The sequence below is a fragment of the Carettochelys insculpta genome, chromosome 11, assembly GCF_033958435.1.
Source record: "Carettochelys insculpta isolate YL-2023 chromosome 11, ASM3395843v1, whole genome shotgun sequence".
NCBI lineage: Eukaryota > Metazoa > Chordata > Testudines > Carettochelyidae > Carettochelys > Carettochelys insculpta.
Genome location: NC_134147.1, coordinates 47,527,526 through 47,547,384, shown reverse-complemented (window position 1 = coordinate 47,547,384; position 19,859 = coordinate 47,527,526). Strand labels below are relative to the sequence as shown.

At 46.9% G+C, this 19,859-nt stretch overlaps 1 protein-coding gene across 12 annotated transcripts in view; it reads right to left on the bottom strand.

Moving 5' to 3' along the window:
* The window catches only part of FHIT (fragile histidine triad diadenosine triphosphatase), a 1,117,930-nt gene that overhangs the window by 154,469 nt on the left and 943,602 nt on the right, over positions 1 to 19,859 (bottom strand). For all 12 annotated transcript variants that reach the window (XM_075005823.1, XM_075005820.1, XM_075005819.1 and 9 more), the window contains one exon: positions 6,856 to 6,924. In XM_075005823.1, coding sequence (XP_074861924.1) covers positions 6,856 to 6,924 — 69 coding nt within the window. The remainder of the gene's footprint in view (positions 1 to 6,855; positions 6,925 to 19,859) is intronic.

The window sequence follows — 19,859 nt, the reverse complement described above, 5'->3', positions numbered from 1 at the left end:
TACAGCATGACAGGATAAACCTCATGGTCCACTGAGAACACGTTGAGGAGCATTAGTAAACATAGAAGCAATTTCAAATATATCACGTTCATTCATTAGATAGTATTGGAAAATACTAGAATATTACGCCCTTGCATATTCCGAGATCAGAACTGGAAATGCTAAAATACTCAGAGAAAGGATGTTTGCAATGTGTTTCCAGCTAGGCCTGCCAATCGCATGAGAGTTTTTTCCCCCAAGATTTCTAGAGGAAGGGATTTTAGGTCCTCATTTCTGCAAGTTCAAGTAATACGCAAAATTTGTATATTCTTCAGACATACGCTCAGGTGAACTGAACTTCTTACCCTGAATTTCTGAGCTTTTCCCAGCCCCAACAATTACCACCTCTGACAGTCACGTTCCATGGCTACCCATAGACACAAGGAACGAAGCACTACATGGGGAAGTACACTAAGACCTGTAGATGACTTTGATTTCAGAGTCCTCAGATGGATATATTCCTACATTACCACAACCTCAATTCCCTGCATTAATCCAAGGGAGATGAGACACACAGGATGTACCTGTGCTCACTGACTAGTGGAAGAGTCAGAAAATGCCTCATCCATCAGAAGGGAAGTTATTTTTGAAGAATTGCTTTGACAAAACCACAATGACGTTCACAGCCTATGGGAAGAAGATATTTTCATCAAGATGAAAGTAGAGTAGTGGGCACTGGGGGAAAATAGAGATCTTTTGCCCTCTAGTGCAGCAGTTCAGAGCTAGATTATGTCCTCTCTCAACATCATGGGCTTGCGCGGGAAGCAAATATGGAAGAATTTGTCCCATACAGAGTTTGAAAGATAGCAGACTGATCTACCAGCAGGGAAGTGTATGTTGCCATAAAGTACAGTATAACTCTGAGGAATGGACTCTGGAAGAGCTTATGAACGCTGCATGCTGTTAACTTCCATGGATAGCCCAACCTAATGCCCACTGACATTGTTTGGTCTCTTCCCATTTACTGCAATGGGCCTTGGAACAGGTCTTAAATAAGTTGTCCTGAAGCATAAAGTGGAAAGCTACTTTCAGAACGTTCTGCAACTTTACGCTTCTAACGAATCTGATGCCAGGCTTTACAGATAATGAGGCAGCCCAAGAGCTTCTGTCAGCACTTCAGTACCTGGCCGTGTTACAGTCGAAGTTACAACGAACCACTCACGAGAGACCTGAACTCTCGGCTTGTTTGGCTAAGCTTGCAGTTTCACCACTGTCCTCCTGTTCGGCCTGGTTGAAAAAGGCATCTTTCTGCCTCCAAAATGGCAAACAAACACTGCAAGGTGTTCCTGTGGCGCTGAAATGTTTTAACATAATGGGCTGACTGAGGTCAGCAAGTCAAAATATTGCCCCTATGTGGTTCTCTTGTTGTCTGTCTGAATATCACAGGGAGGAGAACAGACAGTGCAGATGGAATCCCACTGCTGCTTTAAAACTTTTACAAAACCTGCAAATCACGCACTGTCATACTGCAGTTTTGATCAGGTACAAGGCAGGCTCAGCAGCAGCAACAGCTTTTTAATTTGGGGTATTTGATCCCAAAGGGCAGCTAAGGATTGGCGTCGCCATTTGTGCAATTCCCCTTTTTACAACGTTTGCATTTCTCACCAGCCTAGGCAAGGAGATTTTATCAAGATGGAGACTAGAAACTCGGGCATGCATGGACATAACCCCAGTTACGAAACATAGAATCATGGGGTTGGAAGAGACCTCAGGCGGTCAAGTCCAGCCCTCTGCTCAAAGCAGGACCAATCCCAACTAAATCATCCCAGTCAGGGCTTTGTCAAGCCAGGACTAGAAACCTTCATGGAAACAGCCTCTCACCTGAAATTCATTGAGCCGAATATGGCATGCATTGGGAGTAACTGTTTATTAGAAGAAGAGAGTGGTTTCAGTCCAGTTACTGGGCACAGAGTGAAAGCACAAATGGTTCTTCATCACCTAACACAAAAGTCGGGGTAAATGTCCCATTTCTAGCAGTGGTGGGCGATACTGAGGATCTCATTGAAAGGTAGGTTGAGCTGAATTCTCTCTTTAGAGAGCTCCCCTTCACAACATGGCTGAGTCACCCATTGGAGGGACAATGCCTGCACGTCTACAGTCACTAAGACTGTCAATCCAACATTGACAGTCATTTAAAAAGATGGTAGCACAAGCTCATTTTTTTCTGTTCTCTTCACACCGCCTCTACCCCCCCGATGGTAAGAGAGCTGTCACCTTTAACCTGAGGCACGATCGTGATTATTTTTATGATAGTAACAGCTAGTGGATTCAGCTGAGATCAGGGTCCCTGTGTGTTAGAGGTTATACAAACACACACGGCTCCTTAACAGCAGGGCTATGAGTGGAGAGATGTTTCAGGATAATGTCTTTGACACCATGACCTCTGATAGCTACATAGTGCTCACCCTCATTAAAATAGCACAGTGTAGCTCTTTCGTAGAGTACATCCACTGATGCACAACTGAATCAATCTGTCATGTCGTTCCTTCTCAGCAGAAAAGAACTGACCCAGTATTGGAAAAAGAGATATTCCTTGATAAAAACTCCCTTGACTTCTTTGATGGAAAAGTAGATCTTGTTCTCTCTTAAACCAAGGGAAAGAAATACACATGACAATGTCCATGTGTTTTGGCCAAAGCCATTTCCCAATAGCTACCAGGAATTTCCAATCTACAAGAAACAAACAGAATTCATTGAGAAGTCAAATTAGGTCAGTGATAAGCCAAGAGTAAAACAGAAAGGGCCTGTTCCTGTGATTGCTTTATGAAAGAAACTTAAAAGTCATGTGTAAATTATCTGCAGGACTGGGCTCCAAATAATGTCAGGAAAATGGGAGAACACAAAACTTGCCTTTAGTCTTCACTGCAGCAAAGTGACAGGGTGATTAGTCAACACTCCCCAGAACGTAACTAAATCCCAGGGAGTCTCACGGCAGAGCAAGAGGGAAAGTGTATTTATTCCTCAGCCAAAATGTTCAAATCCAGTCGTAGTTTTCAATACTAACGATTCTATAAATATTTAAAAAAAACCAAGCAGTAGCTGCTAATGTCTGCACTGAGCTACACCTTCCTGGATCATGTGATTACTGGAGGAAATGTGTTGGGAAAGAGTTCATTTCCCGCCCCCTTCTTTTGTGATTACTGAATACTCAATCATAAAGAAAGTATAAACATTCATCCAAAACAACAGTCATCAACCAACACAGCCAACTGGTCAGTCCTATAAAAACACACCAACTGATAAAGAGACTATCACAACTGAGGGCAATAGAACCTGTACTTTTTTCCATTGACCAACCAGGGCTGTCCCCCGTCTTACGTGTAGAGACATGTCTTTCTCCATCTCCTGACCGGGTATTTCCATACCACACACTTCCCTGCCTGCACTGTGAGTTCCACAACAAGTCACAGCCTCAGCAGGCCTGCTTTGATTCTCCTCAGAAGCTACAAATGGTGTAACTGTCCTCAGTTAATCCACTGCACAACTCTTTCTAAGCAAGCACCTTTATTCTTAAGGTAAGAGCTTTTAGGAGAAAATATTTTGTATGCATGCTAATAGCTTACCACAGGTCCCCCCATCCCCAACCCCAGCAGGGGCTCTGGTGGGTGATCTGCCCTCTGACCCATCAAAGAGTTTTCAGTGCCTACAAATTCATAGCAAAAGTGTCTGTAAATCTGAGAGTCCTTCCTTTACACAGTTTGGGCCTTTGATCTTGGGGCTCTGGGAAGAGGTAATTAGCAAACAATTCTCCTTGTTTCAGGGCATAGCTTTGAAGGTTTGGGTTATTTCATATTCAGAGTTGTAGGAATGTGCATTTACCTACTCCTAGCTATTCCCTAAGGATTCCATTTCATGCCATTGTCCTAAAAGTTCTTTCTTGTCTGCCGCATCATCCAATATAGCCCATCAATCCTCCAGATCCCCAATAACATGGACCCCTTTACATTTAATACAGTGGGCTCCAAAGATACTTAAATCTAATTCAGTGAGAACTCTCCAAGTGCAGGGAATTGCTCTGTCACAGATGCACATTATTTTGTACCTTTAAATATTCCCCTTATACCTTAAAATAGTGTTAGGAAAGGGCATCTCTGAGCTGCACACCTAAATGGAGGGCAAATAAGATTTACCAAGCAGGCTCAACCTATTGAAGTCCTGATTCTCTTTCCTCTGCTCAAACCCAGTGTGGCCAGCCATTTGCAAGCCAAACTCGGGGAGGAGTGGCGTGAAAGGGAAAAGACAGCAAAAAAAATGCAGCTCCTTTCCAACAACATCTTGTCTCCAGAAATCCTTGAGATTGATGTCTCTACATCTGGGCAAGCTCCTCACTTGTCAAGGAGTGAAGGGTGTCATGGGACTTGCCAGCATTCTACTGAGCATAAACAGAAGACAATGTGTCACTGTTTGGAAGCTCTAAACCAGTTAAAGGTACATCAGGGATTTAGGTTAGTGTGTGTTGAACCAAACATATGATCAGGACTTTGCAGAGAATCCTGCACAATAATTACAGAGCATTTACTTATCTTGCACAGTGGTTGGGTTTAGTACACACTTTGATAAGATGTTCCCCATAGGATGCTTTGTTGTTTCTCTAGTTGTGACAAGTAGGCTGAGCGGCCTGTGTATCTAGGCTGGGCTTTGGGGTAATTACAGAATAGCACCTGGGTTTGCTATCTGAAATATAGCTCTCCTACCTAAGCTAAACCACACTTACAAGTTACAGCCAAGATACTGATCAACCCCAGACCGTGTTCTAGGGAAGTCTGCACCAGATGAACACCCCACTACCCAGATCTTATGGGCTAGCAGTCTACCTGTTACAGATCTACAGCCTACCAACACATAGTGCTCTGCTGACCTGTATAAGATCCATCTGTGGTTCTTCCTGGCAAACAGAGATACCCTTTAGTGACAACACAAGGTCCCATTACAGTAGTGGTCACTTTCATCCTCCCCACTCCCAAACTGCACACCTTCAAAAGCCAGCCTTCATGTTTAAATATTGGGATCGTTTCTGGTTCCCCAACACCCAAAAATATCAGAGGGCTTTCATCCAGTGCTCTAACACAAATGTATTGCTTAACAAAACAAAACAAATTCATCTAGAAGAGTTTAAGCTGGGTCCAAATTACTTTTTTTTTTTGCATGGTACAGTCTACCTTCCTGCACTATAAAAGTTTGACAGCTGTACTTGACTAGAGTCACTGAAAAATACACATGGCTAATTATCAATATCTGAATAACACTGGAGTTTAAATTCATCCTCAAAAAAGATATATTGTCAATTTCAAGCCAGATTAGTCTCTGATTTTTCTTTTTGCTCACTATTGCTGCAACCACCACCTACGCCTGCAATAACAGAAAATAATGAGAAAGAAATATCTTGTTTTATTTCTTCACTTTTTTTCCTATTTGACAGCACTTACTGTATTGTCTGCTTCACTATGCTTCACCTATTTGGGTGGTTTACATGTAGCACACAGGAAAAGAAAAGCATTCTTAATAACCGGAGAATATTGTGAAACAAAACTAAAAAAAACAGAGGAACTCAGGGACTGGTGGGATATCTAAAATTATCTTAACATATTTTTAAAATATTGATTAGATTTCATGTTGCTTGATATTCCTTTAACCACAGCAGTACACAAGTACTGCTATAGTGAACTCACTTGAACTACTTTTGCATAGTTGCTCATGCGTTTTCCAGGATCAGAGCCCTGATCCATCCTATACCTTTCACATACACATTACTGTTGAAGCAAATATTTCGCAGCCATAATCATTTTACATAGTCATAAAATTTAGAAATAACCCACAACAGGGTATAACATTTCTCATTGTAGAATATGTAAATACCATTCTGTAGGGAAGCATAATCATAGACACATGATGAAAATAAAGCAACAGCAGAAAAATACAATGAATTCTTCCTTAAGCAGATGCCAGGGCTGTGGTGTTGAAAAAAGTCACTATTAATAATTCTCAGGAAGGAATGATGTTATTATAGGTAAGATATAATCTCTTACCAAGCAACCAAGAAACACACACAAAAGGGTGTTGATTGCAATTTTCATTTCGCTCATTCAGACAGGAAAGTGGTAACGTCCAATATAAATGTTCATTTTTAAAAACCAGTGATGAAATAAGAATGTAACTGGTGGTGTCCCTAATCCTGCAAGCGGCACCAACGTGCAGATGTATTTCAAAGACACGCGCATCTACTTTTCTTATCTCTGATCCGTAGAGTTGAGCCATCAGTTTGCTGCAAGCCCTGAGCAAAGGATACTGCCTTGCTGTGCTGCTGCCGGAGCAGACGAGGAGCTAGTGACACTCAGATCGGACCAGCCCCCAAGCGGAGGAAGCTCCCAGCACCAGGTCTATAGTGAGTGAAATGGATATTCCTTACAGCGCTGGAGAAGCTGTGCTTACCCCTGTGTTGGAGCTTGGTGCAAAATTTGGCCTACCCTGGACTTCCCATTCCTGCCTGCACGCACAGGGGAGAGAATTTGAGACTGTGTCTTCCCCTGTGTACCTGCTCACAGCAGGGGCAGTCCACATGGGCACAAGGGATCGCCCCGTACGCCTTTATACCCCCATGCATGGCATCATTTGACCCTTCGATTGCGAGAAAATCCATACAATGTACCGTTCGATGCACTGGGCTCACCCAATTCTTTGCCAGTAGCTGAAAAAATCAAACTCAGTAGAGTTCATTTTAAATAACGTCACTTTACCTAGGGCAAGACCTGGCTTATTAAATTGATTAAGCTGATGCCCACTTCAATCTCGCAATAAGATCTCTGATGGCAAACCTACCTCATCATAGATGCTGTCATTTCTGCTGAAGTCTCCAGCCTTCCTTGGAAGTACATGGACATGGACGTGCTGAAAATTCAAAAACAAACAACAATGGTGATTATCTAGGTAATTTCTTTAGGCTGACAGTGATGTTTTCCTGATATGCTATTACTGCACACTGGCTCCCACTGTATTATTTTCAGCAGGAAAAAAATGTTAACCTGTTCTATAACTAAATTGCAAATATCCTAAGACTGCACAATATGCAAAACATGAGAAAGCAACTTTGCTGTAATATGAGCATTGGAATGAAATGCCAGAAAGTTTTGGGATTATTCAGAGTTGTCAGTCCGAGTCGTAGTTAGCCAGCACTTTGAAATGACAGGAGTTCATAAAGCTGCCTATTGTGACTTTGGAACTGACAGGAATAAGAATTTGCCAATTTGGGACAGCATTAGATGGTAGATAGCAGGTGTAAGCCAGGGAGGTGGGGCTGCAGGGGTAGAGTACATAATATTAGCTCGGCAGTATTCTGAGAAGACTGTAGGATAAAGGAATTTCTCCTCAGACGCTGCTGGCAAACCACACAGCTGGTCAGGTAGCAGCAGTGTTATGGTGAAGACCTATGGGGATGTACAGAATGCACAACTGCATGGTTTTGGCCAGGCTAAAAATGACATAGTAAAGTTTTGCTTGTCCAAAAGCGTAACCTGAATGTTTCTGGTACAATCTGTGCTAAGGGCCCTGGTCACATAAAATCCACTGGGCGCCCCAGTTCTGGGAATGCCAGGTGCTCACAGCAGTGAGGAGAAAGAAGAGTTAAGGAATGAGCATAGCCAGAAAGGGTGTGTGGCCAAAGCAGTCACAGAATATGACAAGTCTTCTGCAGAACTGGTGGGAATGAAGGACATTCCAATGCCCATGGCTGGCAGCGGGAGATTTTCCATACTCTTCAATGGACATGGGACTGGGCCCCACAGCTCCCTCCACATAGGGCAGAACCCCAGCAAGGGTAGCTGCTGCAGTACGGCCCTCCCTCAAAAGCCTCTCTTTCCAGGATGCAGTCATGTTAGCTGCCTCCAAAAGCTGAGCTGTATTACAGACATCAACAGCTTGACTGAGATTGGCCCAGTTTTACTATGGCTGCGGGCGGTCTGTATTTGATCCCAAACTCCAGGGAAAGATGGGTAAATAAATCATTTCAATAAGGCACATACAGCGATAAAATTTAAACAGGTGAATCCCCTCTCTTTAAATTATTGTTACTGCGAAGAATCTTCACCCTGGCCATGGGGAGAGCTTAAGTCTAAGCTTGTGCATAAAAACACTGGTGAAGATCAAACCAAGCTATTACAGCACATTTTCACATCCAGGAAGCATGGATCTGGCTACGGTGAATGCATGTGCAGGCCAAGTGACAGACACTCCGACAGGATGGAAGCCTTTTGCCAGCTGGCTCTAAATTCAAGCACAAAGCCTATCACTGATACTACTGCTGGTGCAAACAAAAAGGCGATTAAGTGCCAAAGTGCAAATATGCGGCCACACGAGCTAGAGAAATGGGGTGGGGACAGAGAGAGAATTATAGTCCAGTTGTGGCCACAGCGGTAACCCTTCCAACCTCCCTCTCTCAGGTCTCTCTGAAGCCTCCATCAGAGAGGGACCTAACCCTACCCTAGACATTACATCATGGCTGTGTAATAGCCAGCATTTATATAATGCTTTCCAAGTTGAGCCCAAGAGCTCCTGTGCATTCCCCCACCCAACGAGTAGTTAAGCCTCACTATCTGTCCCCAGTGGGACACTCTGAGGCAGAGGCCCAAACTCCTTCTGGTGTGACTTCACCGCAATCAGGTCAAAACTCAGAGGCAAGCCCTGTCAGTCGGTCGGACCCAATGCCATCTCTGATTCAGCCCCACTGCCTGCAGCAGACAGAGGCTGGGGATACAACTGGCCCAGGGAAAATACTGCGATGGTACCAAGGAAGACTCAGGAGCAGGAGGCAGCCACCCCCAGTGAAGAGCCCAATTTGTGGACTCCCTTGCCAGCAGAAAAGCCACATGCAGAGCATCAGGCCAGGCTGCCCTGTTTAATTAGGTTTTCCCCGTGATGGAGGGGGGGTTCAACATGGCAAGAGGCTTTCCCTTCCCTCATCCCTGCTTGTAACCCATCCCTGAATGCAATCCTGCAGCATCAGAGTGTTTCGTGGGGGCGGGAAGACGACAGATCCAAGCTGGCCTAGGACTGTGCTTCTACATATCCTCACGGTTGGTGCCTGGATACCGTGGAGCTGGGGCACCAGCGCGCTTTGTGCACAGGGTTATGCGAATGTAGTGGTGCTGTAGTGCGCTCCAGCAGGGAGAAGTCTACAGATGAGCCAGAGGGGGCCTGCACAACCCTAGTGAACTCGGGGAGAGAGAAGTCAGCCAACTGGGGCAGGCCAGGACTGGACAAGGTTGCACGGGTGGAAAGGAACTCACACTCTTGCTCCAGCTTTGGAGAAGGAAGGACCTGACTGCCTGCTAGAGTCCAGAGGGTACCTGAGACAGAGCAGTGCTGGGGAAAGGTGAGCAGAGGAGCAGCTCTGGTCTGATCCAACTCCCAGGCTGCAGGCCTGATGTGGGGCCTAAAGGAGGCAGCCTGGGCTGAAGAAGGCAGCAAGTCCACACCCCTTTGTCAATGACGAGCGGCCATTCCAGACTGCAGTCTGACCTGGAGGCTGGGGCTAGACTGGTGATAGGGAACCAAGACGAGCCAGTGGGCTGCAGGACCGGGCCTCCTTCATCTCAATGGGCTGCATGGGTGGCAGCGGTGGGCAGCCTGCAGCCCAAGTCCCACCGGGGTGCCATCTGCAGCTGTGCCACCCACCTACCCCTTCCCTCATGCCTCTCATGCACGGGGGCCCTGGATCCCTCTACTTCCCACTCCTGCCCCCTCACTCCACCTGGAGCACCAGGAATCTGCTGACTTGCACTCCATCCTTGCTCTTCTCCCGCCCTCCCTGAGCCTGAGGGAGGGGTCGGAGGCATGGAGGTCCGCAGTGCATGAAAGACATGGTGGGGGAGCAGGCAGGGGACATGCAGCCTGCAAGCTGTTCACCACTGGGCCAGGCAATGAGCGGCAGTGGGCCACTGAGACAAGGTAGGTATAGGAGATTGGGCTTCCTGGGAGGGGAGGACCCAGGGTGCAGGGGCACTGCTGCAAGTAAAGGGCACCATGGGCCAGGAGAGACACGGGGCCCGCAGGAGTGCGGAAGACCAGTAACTGAGGGCGAGACACCAGCCCACAGGAGGGCCTCCAGGGCTGGAAGAGCTAATTCCTGAGGAGACCCGCAGAAGGCGCCACACCAGCGAACGCTCGACCTGGCGCAGTGGATTTTGTCCCTGGTATCACTTGTTCAGCTGGAAATCAACCCCCTGTGAGGAACCTCAGCAAGATTTCCAGAACACATGGCTCCAATTTAAATCAAAGTCGAAACCCAGGTAATTGGGCCTGTTTCTGTGGCAGGAAATTAACACGGTCAGGCCTGCGACAGGGATGGGAGCGGGGCAGCAAAGGGGCCAGCTGCCCCCAGGCCCAGAATTTCAAAGGGGCTCGGCGCTCTGGCCGGCACAGCTGCTAGTTTGGCAGTGGTGGCGGTTGGAGCTTGGGGCCCCTATGGAGCGTCTGGCAGTGGTGCTCCAGTTGCATACAGGTGGGAGGGAGCCGGGGGGGGGCAGTGCTGTGGACCAGGTGGCACTGAGAGCTGACTGCCCTTGGCCCCACCCCTCCTGCGCTTGGACCCACCCCTTCAAGAGGCATGGAGCCAGCCCCCCCCCCCAACTTTGCCCCAGGGCCCACAGTGGCTGTCAGCACCTCTGCACAGTGCTACATGGTGCTAGCCACAGTCCATAAGAAGCCTTTACACACTAGAACAGAGAGAGAGATGAAAGAAAAAGAGTCAGCAAGGTAGTCTGCATCCTTCTCGCTTCTTTCCTAGACTGCCCTACAGACAGCTGAGGAATACTCTGTTGTTATGCTGAAAACTATGGAGAAAAACAATAATCAGGTTACAGCTGAAGCTGTTTTTTTGCAGGTTAAAAACTGTGGTTTAAGTAATACATCAGTGATCGTGTACTGATAGCTTGTTACACTAATACATCATGAAAGCAATAGTGCTGGTATGATGTCTTACTGTAATACATCATCTCAGCATCATTGCTCTGATGATCTATTGCTCAAAACCAACCAGCAATCTGAACATTGCTCATTGGCACCACTGGGCCTCCGATTTTACGTTTGGAAAATTAAGGATTTTCAAGAAAAAGAAGAGACTGGAGCTTAAAGGTCATGCTACAAAGTTCACCAGACTAGAAAGCTTTTGTGGAGCTCCCTAGGTTTAAAATGGACACTGTTTGGTAAACAACCTGCCATTCAGTTATTTTTACTTCTGGCACTGTGCAAGTCCTGATATTTTTCTGATGAATCTAAGTTTGAATGCCTTTCTGTCCATTTGCCTACACCCTTATAACAGCTAGCTAGTAGTAGGCAAAAGACAAATAGGGTTATTTTTAATAGTCGTTTTCATTTCTTTGGAAAACTGTCCCAAGGCATATCGGGGATAGGCGCTATATTTGACAGAGACAGACGGGGTGGGAAATTCAAGTAGGACCATGATCCAAAACCTTTTGAAGCCAGGGGGAAAGCACCTATTGATTTCAATGAACTTGGAACCAGGTGCTAATACTGAAAAACGTAGTCAGATAAGTGCACGTGACTCTGTGCAGGATGGCTGTCTGAGATCAGAATTAAAAAGGAGACACACCAAAAATACGCCAGTTATGTGTCTAACAAACAAACACACAGACAAGTAAGCTACATTTATACCAGCATCTGGGCCACTTACAAACAACAGGACAATTGTATGGGTTACACACCTTTACTATTTGCATTATGTTTTTATGGCACATGAACTGTTGGGTAATCAATCTATCCACACTATTACAAAACAAAGGGGTGAGGTTTTGTGATGAGGTAACAATGGCCAAGTGAGAAAGCTGGGGTTTGACTGCAGGGATCCCAGACACGATTTTTTAAACACTGGAAAGGAGACAGAGGACAATGACAACTCTTCCTGCTGCTCGTGTAATAGAGTCAAGCAGGAAAAGTGAGATGCAATTGCCTCTGAAGTGCTTTCTGTTTCTTCTGCTTTCCTGAGAAGATAAGGGGATAAAATAGCAGCATGGACCTGGAGTTGCTGAGTGGTGAGAAACATCCGGCATACAGAATTCAGGCTTTCTTTAATTCGCCAATGGAACAGCCTGCTTGGCTAGGTTGCGGCAGTTTTTTGAGGGGTGGGGGCGTCTGCATTCATTGTTCTTTCACTAAGGCCATGATCCAGCAAGACCCTTAAGGCTCAGCTGCAGCACATGACAAGAACCATCCAGTTGATTGAGTCAATGGCCTGGTTTGCATGCTAGAAATTAAGTGTGTGGTTTAGAGCACTGTTGGAGAGGGGCCTTGTCTGGTTGTCAGACTCCACATCATGACCAAAAGCTATGGGCCAGCTCCTCCTGCGTGCCCTGGCTGCTCTGAGTGGTGGCAACAACACAGAACATTGCTACGATATGCCTGAGAGACACGAAGTTTCCCCCAGTCAAAAACCCAGCACGGGCCTGTGTACAGATCAGTCAACTGGGACGCTGGTCTGTTCCAGTCAGGTCCTGTCACTTACATTGGACAAGTCACTTAACCTCATCATACATCAGTTTTCCCTCATCAACCTCATCTCCTTAAATCAGAAGTTCTTCATGGCAGGAAGTGTTTACATGGCACAGCCCAACCCTGATTTCATCTGGGGCCACTAGACACTCCTGTAAGAGGAGCGATAAATAAGAATAGCAGGTCATGCACCTCACTCCTATCCACACCCTGTGGGGATGCCTACACTCACTGGCATCCCTGTGGCTGGGCTCCCTGAACTGCACTGTAGGGTCATGGGCAGATGGCATAACATAGAACAGCCTTGATGTTGCTCTACTTGAAGCTAGTAAAAATGGCCAAAAGGCTCCTAAAATCAGAAGGGAATGTAGGTTTTAGCTTCCTTTCCTGAGCTGCACCAGACCTACACTCTGGAGCTGGGTCTATGTCTTCTTTGCCTATGAAACAAATGATTCTTTGATTAGATTACTCGCTGACCTCGGAGTCTCCTGATGTTCTTGTCCAGTGAATTTGGCTTGGAGAAAGGTAACAGAGCCACCACCTTTGGAAGGTGAGGTCCAATCTCAACTCATACCAAAGGTGCGGCATGGGAAACTAATGTGTTGATGCTTCTCCTGCCCACCTGAGAGCAATTAATGCCTCACCCTTTTTTGGAAGGACTGTAACAGGTAGCTCAGTGGTTTGAGCATTTGGCCTGCTAAACCCAGGATTGCAAGCTCAATCCTTGAGCAGGCCATTTAGGGTCTGGGCAAATAGATTTTAAAAAAATTGTCAGGGATGGTGCTTGGTCCTGTAGAGAGGACAAAAAACTGGACTTGATGACCTCTCGAGGTCCCTTCCAGCTCTATGAGATATGATTTCCCAGAACTAGCAAGGAAAGCAGCTCAATCTCTAGTGCTCATGCCCTCACCCTGTGCTGTTTCTGTTACAAGTGCCACCATGTTTGAAGTGGGACAGAGCTTTCTCCCATTCCACTGAACCCCTTTCAATCACTGCTGCACAGCATTTTCTGTTTCTTACAGAGAGCTCTTTGGTTTCATAAGAACAGCCACACTGGGTCAAACCAAAGGTCCATCCAGCCCAGTATCCTGTCTGCCAATGGTGGCCAATACCAGGTGCCACAGGAGGAGTGGACAAAAAAGTATCAATCAGTCTCTCTCTTGCCATCCATTGCCAACTTATAACAAGCAGGCTAGAGACACCATTCCTTACCCATCTTAGCTAATAGCCATTAATGGACCTAACCTCCATGCATTTATCTAGCTCTTTTTTAAACCCTGTTTTAGGCCTACCCTTCACAGCTTCCTCTGGTAAGGAGTTCCGTAGGTTGACTATGCGCTGTGTGAAGAAACTTCCTTTTATGTGCTTTAAACCTGCTGTCTATTAATTTCATTGGGTGCCCTCTAGTTCTGATATTACAAGAACAAGTAAATAATTTTTCCTTCTTAATTTCCTCCACACCACTCATAATTTTATAGACCTCTATCATATTCCCCCTTAGTCTTCTCTTTTCTAAGAAGAAAAGTCCCAGTCTCTTTAATCTCTTTTCATATGGGACCCATTCCAACCCCCTAATCATTTCAGTTGCCCTTTTCTGAACCTTTTCTAATGGCAATGTATCTTTTTTGAGATGAGCAGACCACATGTGTACACAGTACTCAAGATATGGACATATCGTGGTTTTATACAAGGGCAATAAGATATTCACCGTCTTATTCTCTCTCTCTTTTTTAATGATTCCTAACATCCTGTTTCTTTTGGCATGATGTTGACAGGACAATCCACTGGTCTGACAGCAGGACAGAGCTATGTGAACATCCACCTGCATTGCTTCCTGTGTTCTGTTCAGATTCGACACAGGGAAGCCTACTTGCACTCAAAACGCCAGCGTGCACTGGCCTCAGAAGTAACCTGCCAAATGCTCCTTTTTCAACAACCTTCAAAAAGTAAGGCCTTTTGGACTGCGTGCTCGCGAGGGCTCTCTCTGACCTTTGAAGAGTGCCGACCTCATATGTTCTCTCAATATAAAGAATGATCAATAAACAGCAATTGCTAAGGAGAGATCTACCAGGCACATGATAGGAAGCAGTGAGAGTGCCACTGCTTGACAACCCAGGATGCACTGTAAGAAGCAAGCCTGCATGGGAAAGGGAGCTGACTAGGTCCAACCATCTCCTGTATCTGTGTTTCAATGGGGAAATCTTATGCACAGAACTTTGCGAAGTTTTCAAAGTGACTTTGGAAGTGGCAGGCTGCCTAGGTCATTCAAGAGTGCACTAATCTCTCTAATATTGAAAGCTGGCAAAGAGGAAGGCAGTTGGGGGAATTATACTCTGCAGTAGATTTCCAATGAGAAGGAGCTGCAAACCACTAGCAAAAATCTGAGCCAAAAAAACCAGCAGCCTGTTTTCCAAGAGATAACTCGGCCTGCTCAGGTGAGTTTTGTTTATAGGCCACGCACAGAGGGATGCCTCCAAATAGGGTGACATGTCAATATGGAATGATGTTTGAATAGCCAGTCGGTCCCCTCACACTAGTTCAGGAAGTGACTGTGCACAGAGTAACAATTGCTTGTGGATGTGGCTGTTTAAGGCGACTTTGTCAACAGACAAATCGCAAGAGACAGGTATTTCATCAGCTTTCATGGATGTATGGCTCTGTGAAGGGGCTGAAAACCCCTGTACTATCTTATGAGTATGACATGTGTCATTTGCCTGATTGTTACGCTGCTTATTGCTGTGTTACAAGGAAAACTTCCAACAGGAAAGGAAACAATAACTCAGCTGTGGGTTTGTCAGCATTCCTCTGGGGCTCCCAACCATAATAAGTTACTTTTGGTCAGCTCTCGTGAGATGCCTAGGCAGGATCAGGAAGGCAAGACAGTGGGAATGGGGTTCATTAAGATACAAGAGGAGAGACACTGGGGTGGCTGGGGGTAGGCTGTCCCTCCAGACTCCGAAATATGGATGAGCTAAACCTATCTGAGTTTCGGTGAACAGGGTTCTTCACAGGACCTGCTTCTGCTGGTGAGAGAGAAAACCGTTCATGCCACCCAGAGCTCTGCTGCCCCGAGGACCTTTCCCAGACCCAACAAAGAGCTGTGTGTGGCTTGAGGGCATCTCTGTCTCACCAACAGAAATTGGTCAAATAAAGGATATGACCCTGTCCACCTTGTCTCCCAGTATCCTGGGTCTGACACAGCTAAAGCGGCACAACACAAAGGCTTAGGTGAGACAACTGCCCCCAGGTCCTCCGTGCTTTGAACTCTTTTCTCTTGTTACATTTTGATTCCTTCTGTTGAGAAGAAACACTCCTCTGGTTTGTTTCATGGGATTCTCACAAAAGTCATGTGCCCCAAAGGGAAGTCGCGCAGAGCTGCCAAACCCACTTGGGCCCACACTGAGATCACAGCTGGTGTGCAGGGCAGCAGTCAGGGACCCAGTGCAGAGTCAGAGAATGAGGAGGGTGCACTGAGACAGGTGAAGGCTCAGAGACTCACTGTCACCTGTGCTGGTAGCACTTGGGGGGTGGGGTGGAGGGAGGAGGGGAGGAAGAGGTACAGCTAGCCCTTATCTGTGGAAAGTGGCACATCCTGGGCTGATCAGGACAAGTCACTTTCTCACCTGTTACTGAGCTATGCCCTGTAGCCTGCCTCAGACACAGCATTACAGTCAAAGGGCCTGTGAATGGGGAAAGAGCCCAGTTTTGCTGGCAGCGCTTTCTCATATTCTTGAGAACATCTGCCAGCCATTCCAGAGATGGTGGGTTTTACACGTCTGCTGGCCATCCCTAGGATGGTGGGTTTTACACATCTGCCAGCTGTCCCAGAGACAGTGGGTTTTACATGTTTGCAGGCTGTTCCAGAGATGCTGGCTTTTATGCAACTGCCAGCCACCCCAGCAATGGTGGCTTTTACACCTCTGCCAGCCAGCCCAAAGACAGTGGGTTTCACAGGAGGAAATAACGCTTCCCCTGACAACATTCACTGCACAAATTCCAAACCAACATGAAGCCTTGGAGTAAGAATAAGAGTGGGTGGCAAAGGGTAAGACACACAATACTTAGATACCAATATGAAAAATAGCCCTTCTTGTAAATTGGCCTTCCCATCACATATCCATTTGTTATTCTCGATTAAGTACTTGATGAGTTGGGCCTGTAACAAAGGCACTCTATAAAAGCAAGAACTGAATGCCTGAGGGTAGTTAGTGACTGGAAAAATATCTCCCTGCTGGCCCATAAAGATCTGTACCATTATATGGAAGTTGGGAGGTTCAATCAAGTTTTTGAACTGCACAACAGCAACAGCTCACAGAGGTGCAGAGCTTCCCATCCCTCCGTTCCTAGCAAGCCATGCCTCATGGCTATGGAGACCAGGCATCTACAGATTCTTGGCTGGTTTCCCTGCCCCCCACACCAGCACTGGTTTTTCCAGGGGATATGCCTATAACTTGAATAATGAGGTGGGAAGGAGGGAGCCAGCAGCGGTAAAAGAATGCCTTATAATAGCCACTCTGCCTAGGATGAACAGTGAATGGATTTTAACTATACTGTGGAAGAAGACGCAACAGTGTGATCTGGCACTGCCTAAACATGGAGGTCAGGGATGGGAGGTGCAGGCTTGGGTAACTTGTTACATCAAGCCCACCCCTACCTCCATTTACCCTTCTAGAGCTCCCCAGTATCACACATGGGCTCTCATACATCAGAAAGTAATTTTACTCAGTGTCTGGTTTATTAAAAGAACTTTGAACCACTTCCTCCCTGTCTCTCATTCCCTGTAGGCCCTTGCTCCTTCCCAAACCCCAGGTCTCATCTCCTGATGCCTTCTACACAATCTTATGGTCTCTGCCCTTACCATGGAAGAAGGTAACTCTAGTCAGGCCTTTCCATCTCGGTACCACAGGCTCCTTCCCAAATCTTCGGTAACCCTGCATCTTCTACAGAGGCTTTCCTGTTCCCTGCTGGTCCCTCTGCTTGAGATCACTGGAGAATGTTCACCAAGCCAGCTTCTCAGCAAGCTCCTTGGACCCTCTCTGGCTGCCCCTGTATTCCCCAGCAGGGCTGCTTCCTTGGCACTAGCCCCCATCCCAGGTTGCCAGCACTGTGAGGCAGAACCAGCATGACCAGCTCACAAAAAAGGTTGCAGTCACAGGTGGCGGGGAGAGAGTGTTGCTTTCAGCAGGGAGATGTGTGGTGGAAGGGGGCGGAAGATGCTGAGCCCAGTATTGGTCACGTAAACATACAGGGATGGTGAGACATGCAGGAGGAGGTATCAGAGATGCTACTCAATTAAGGGAACAGCCTGGTAGCTGAAAGGTAGGATTGTGAGTCTTGGGAACAGAGATGGTAGCTGAAGCCTTGTAAGCAGATGGGATCACGTACAGACAGGGAGTGGAGACAAAAGACGACCAGGGAAATAGATCTGTGGGAGAATGGGCGAGAGCTCCAGGCAAGTCACATGATACTCTTCCTTCCTCTTTGCGTCCAAGGACTCAGCTTCAGGGCTGCACTCAGTTAACCAGAGTAGCCATTCACGCTGCCACGGGCACACCACTACCTTTAGCATGTTGGCTTGATCAGAGCCAAGGTGTGTCCATCTGACTGGGCTGGGAATGCCACCTCCCAGGGCCAGTATAGCTGAACTCGAAAGGGAGTCTATTTTCAAACAGTTCCCACTGAGACAGTTAGCAGCTCAGAGATCCAGGATCCTTGGTAAATGGCTTCTCTGTCACCGATAAAGAGGCATTACCGTGGATGAGCCAGAACAATGACCTCTGGCACCATAATGATAGGACTGGCAGGGGAAAATATGCAAGAACATTTCCAACCCCATTCGAGAGCTGAGGTTAACACTCATGGAGCACAGGGGAATGTTCAGCATTTCCTGGAGAGTGGCCAAAAGCAAGAACCTGGCCACGAACGTAACGATAATTAGCCCATACAGCAGCGCTATTCACATCAGTGTGTGTGGTGGTGGGGGGGGGGCAATTCTGAGAGGTAATGAGGGAGTGAGGGAACGTGAATTGAGCCTGCAGCCCAGCCAAAAGCAGTCAACTTGCCCTCACTTATAGCCTGTGGCTCAGCATGTGGGAATAACTCTCCGGGAGTCAATGGAGTCCACTGCTGCAAAGCTGGGACGTGAGGAGACTCTGACCCACACCTGCTTCTTTCCTCTGTGCATGACCCACATTGTCACCCTGTTGTGTCTCTGCAGCTGAGGGGATTGTTTTAGCATCTGCTGGACACGCCAGGAGCTCAAGCTGAGACCATTAAAGTTGCCAGAGGGGACTGGGCAGCCACTTAGCACTGGAACACTCCAGGAACCAGTTAACTAACTCCTTTCATCTCCTGTCAAATCCCCCCCCCTTTGGCTGGGCTGAATGCTGAGGGCTGCACCCACTGCCCTCAGTGAGAAGGGAAATGTCTGGCCCAAGGGCAAGTGTGTTCTGGTGTTTGTTTTAACCAGAGCAGATAGGTTTTAACCAGATAGATGGGTACAGTGGGAGTGGCTATGCACTTTAGGGGACCGGGGCTGCATCCAAGGGATATCGATTTCAGCAAGTTTGCCCCATCCCCTAGGCACCAGAAAACATGGGGTCAGCCTGTCCTGCCATTCAGCTCCTTTATGTGCAAAGTTGGGGCTTCTGGCTGCACACACCTAACACAGAACGTTCAATGGAGGGGGAGTCCCTACTGGCACCGCTGAGCTGGGGCTAAGCTCTGCACCTCTGACCACTGGGGGCCATCTTAAGAATCATTCAGGGCAGGGGCTTGTGCTTAGGGTCAGGATGATGAATCAGTTCCTGGCTGCATTCTGCCCTGGGCCAATGGGAGCTGTGGTACAGACCCGCCCCATTGCTTTTCTGTTGTTGTCAAGCAGTACCAACACTGTAGGATTTACATGGAATCTTCCACCAAGGACCTCAAACCAAGGTGAAGTGCCTTGTCCAAGGTCCCACTGGAAGTCTGTGGCAGACTTGAGCACAGAGCCTGGCTCTCAGTTCTATCCCTTCCCCTAGATTAGCCATTCTCCTTAATGTCCACAGCTTTCGGATGCAAATTAAACCATGACTGCGTATTTCCCACCCCCAAGTCTTTTTCTTATGCCTTGATGAATGCCTATTGCCTTAACACTTGCCATACACATAATTACAGTTCTTTAATTTGTTTCAGTAACATGTATTGTAATAAACATTTACTGCTCCACAAATAAACATTTAAATGAAGCTTCTAACGGGGGTTATGTGTTTCCAAGCCTTTCATGGCGTCAGTAAAGTCTCTCCTTATACTTAATGAAAGCCATTTCCATAATCTGTGCA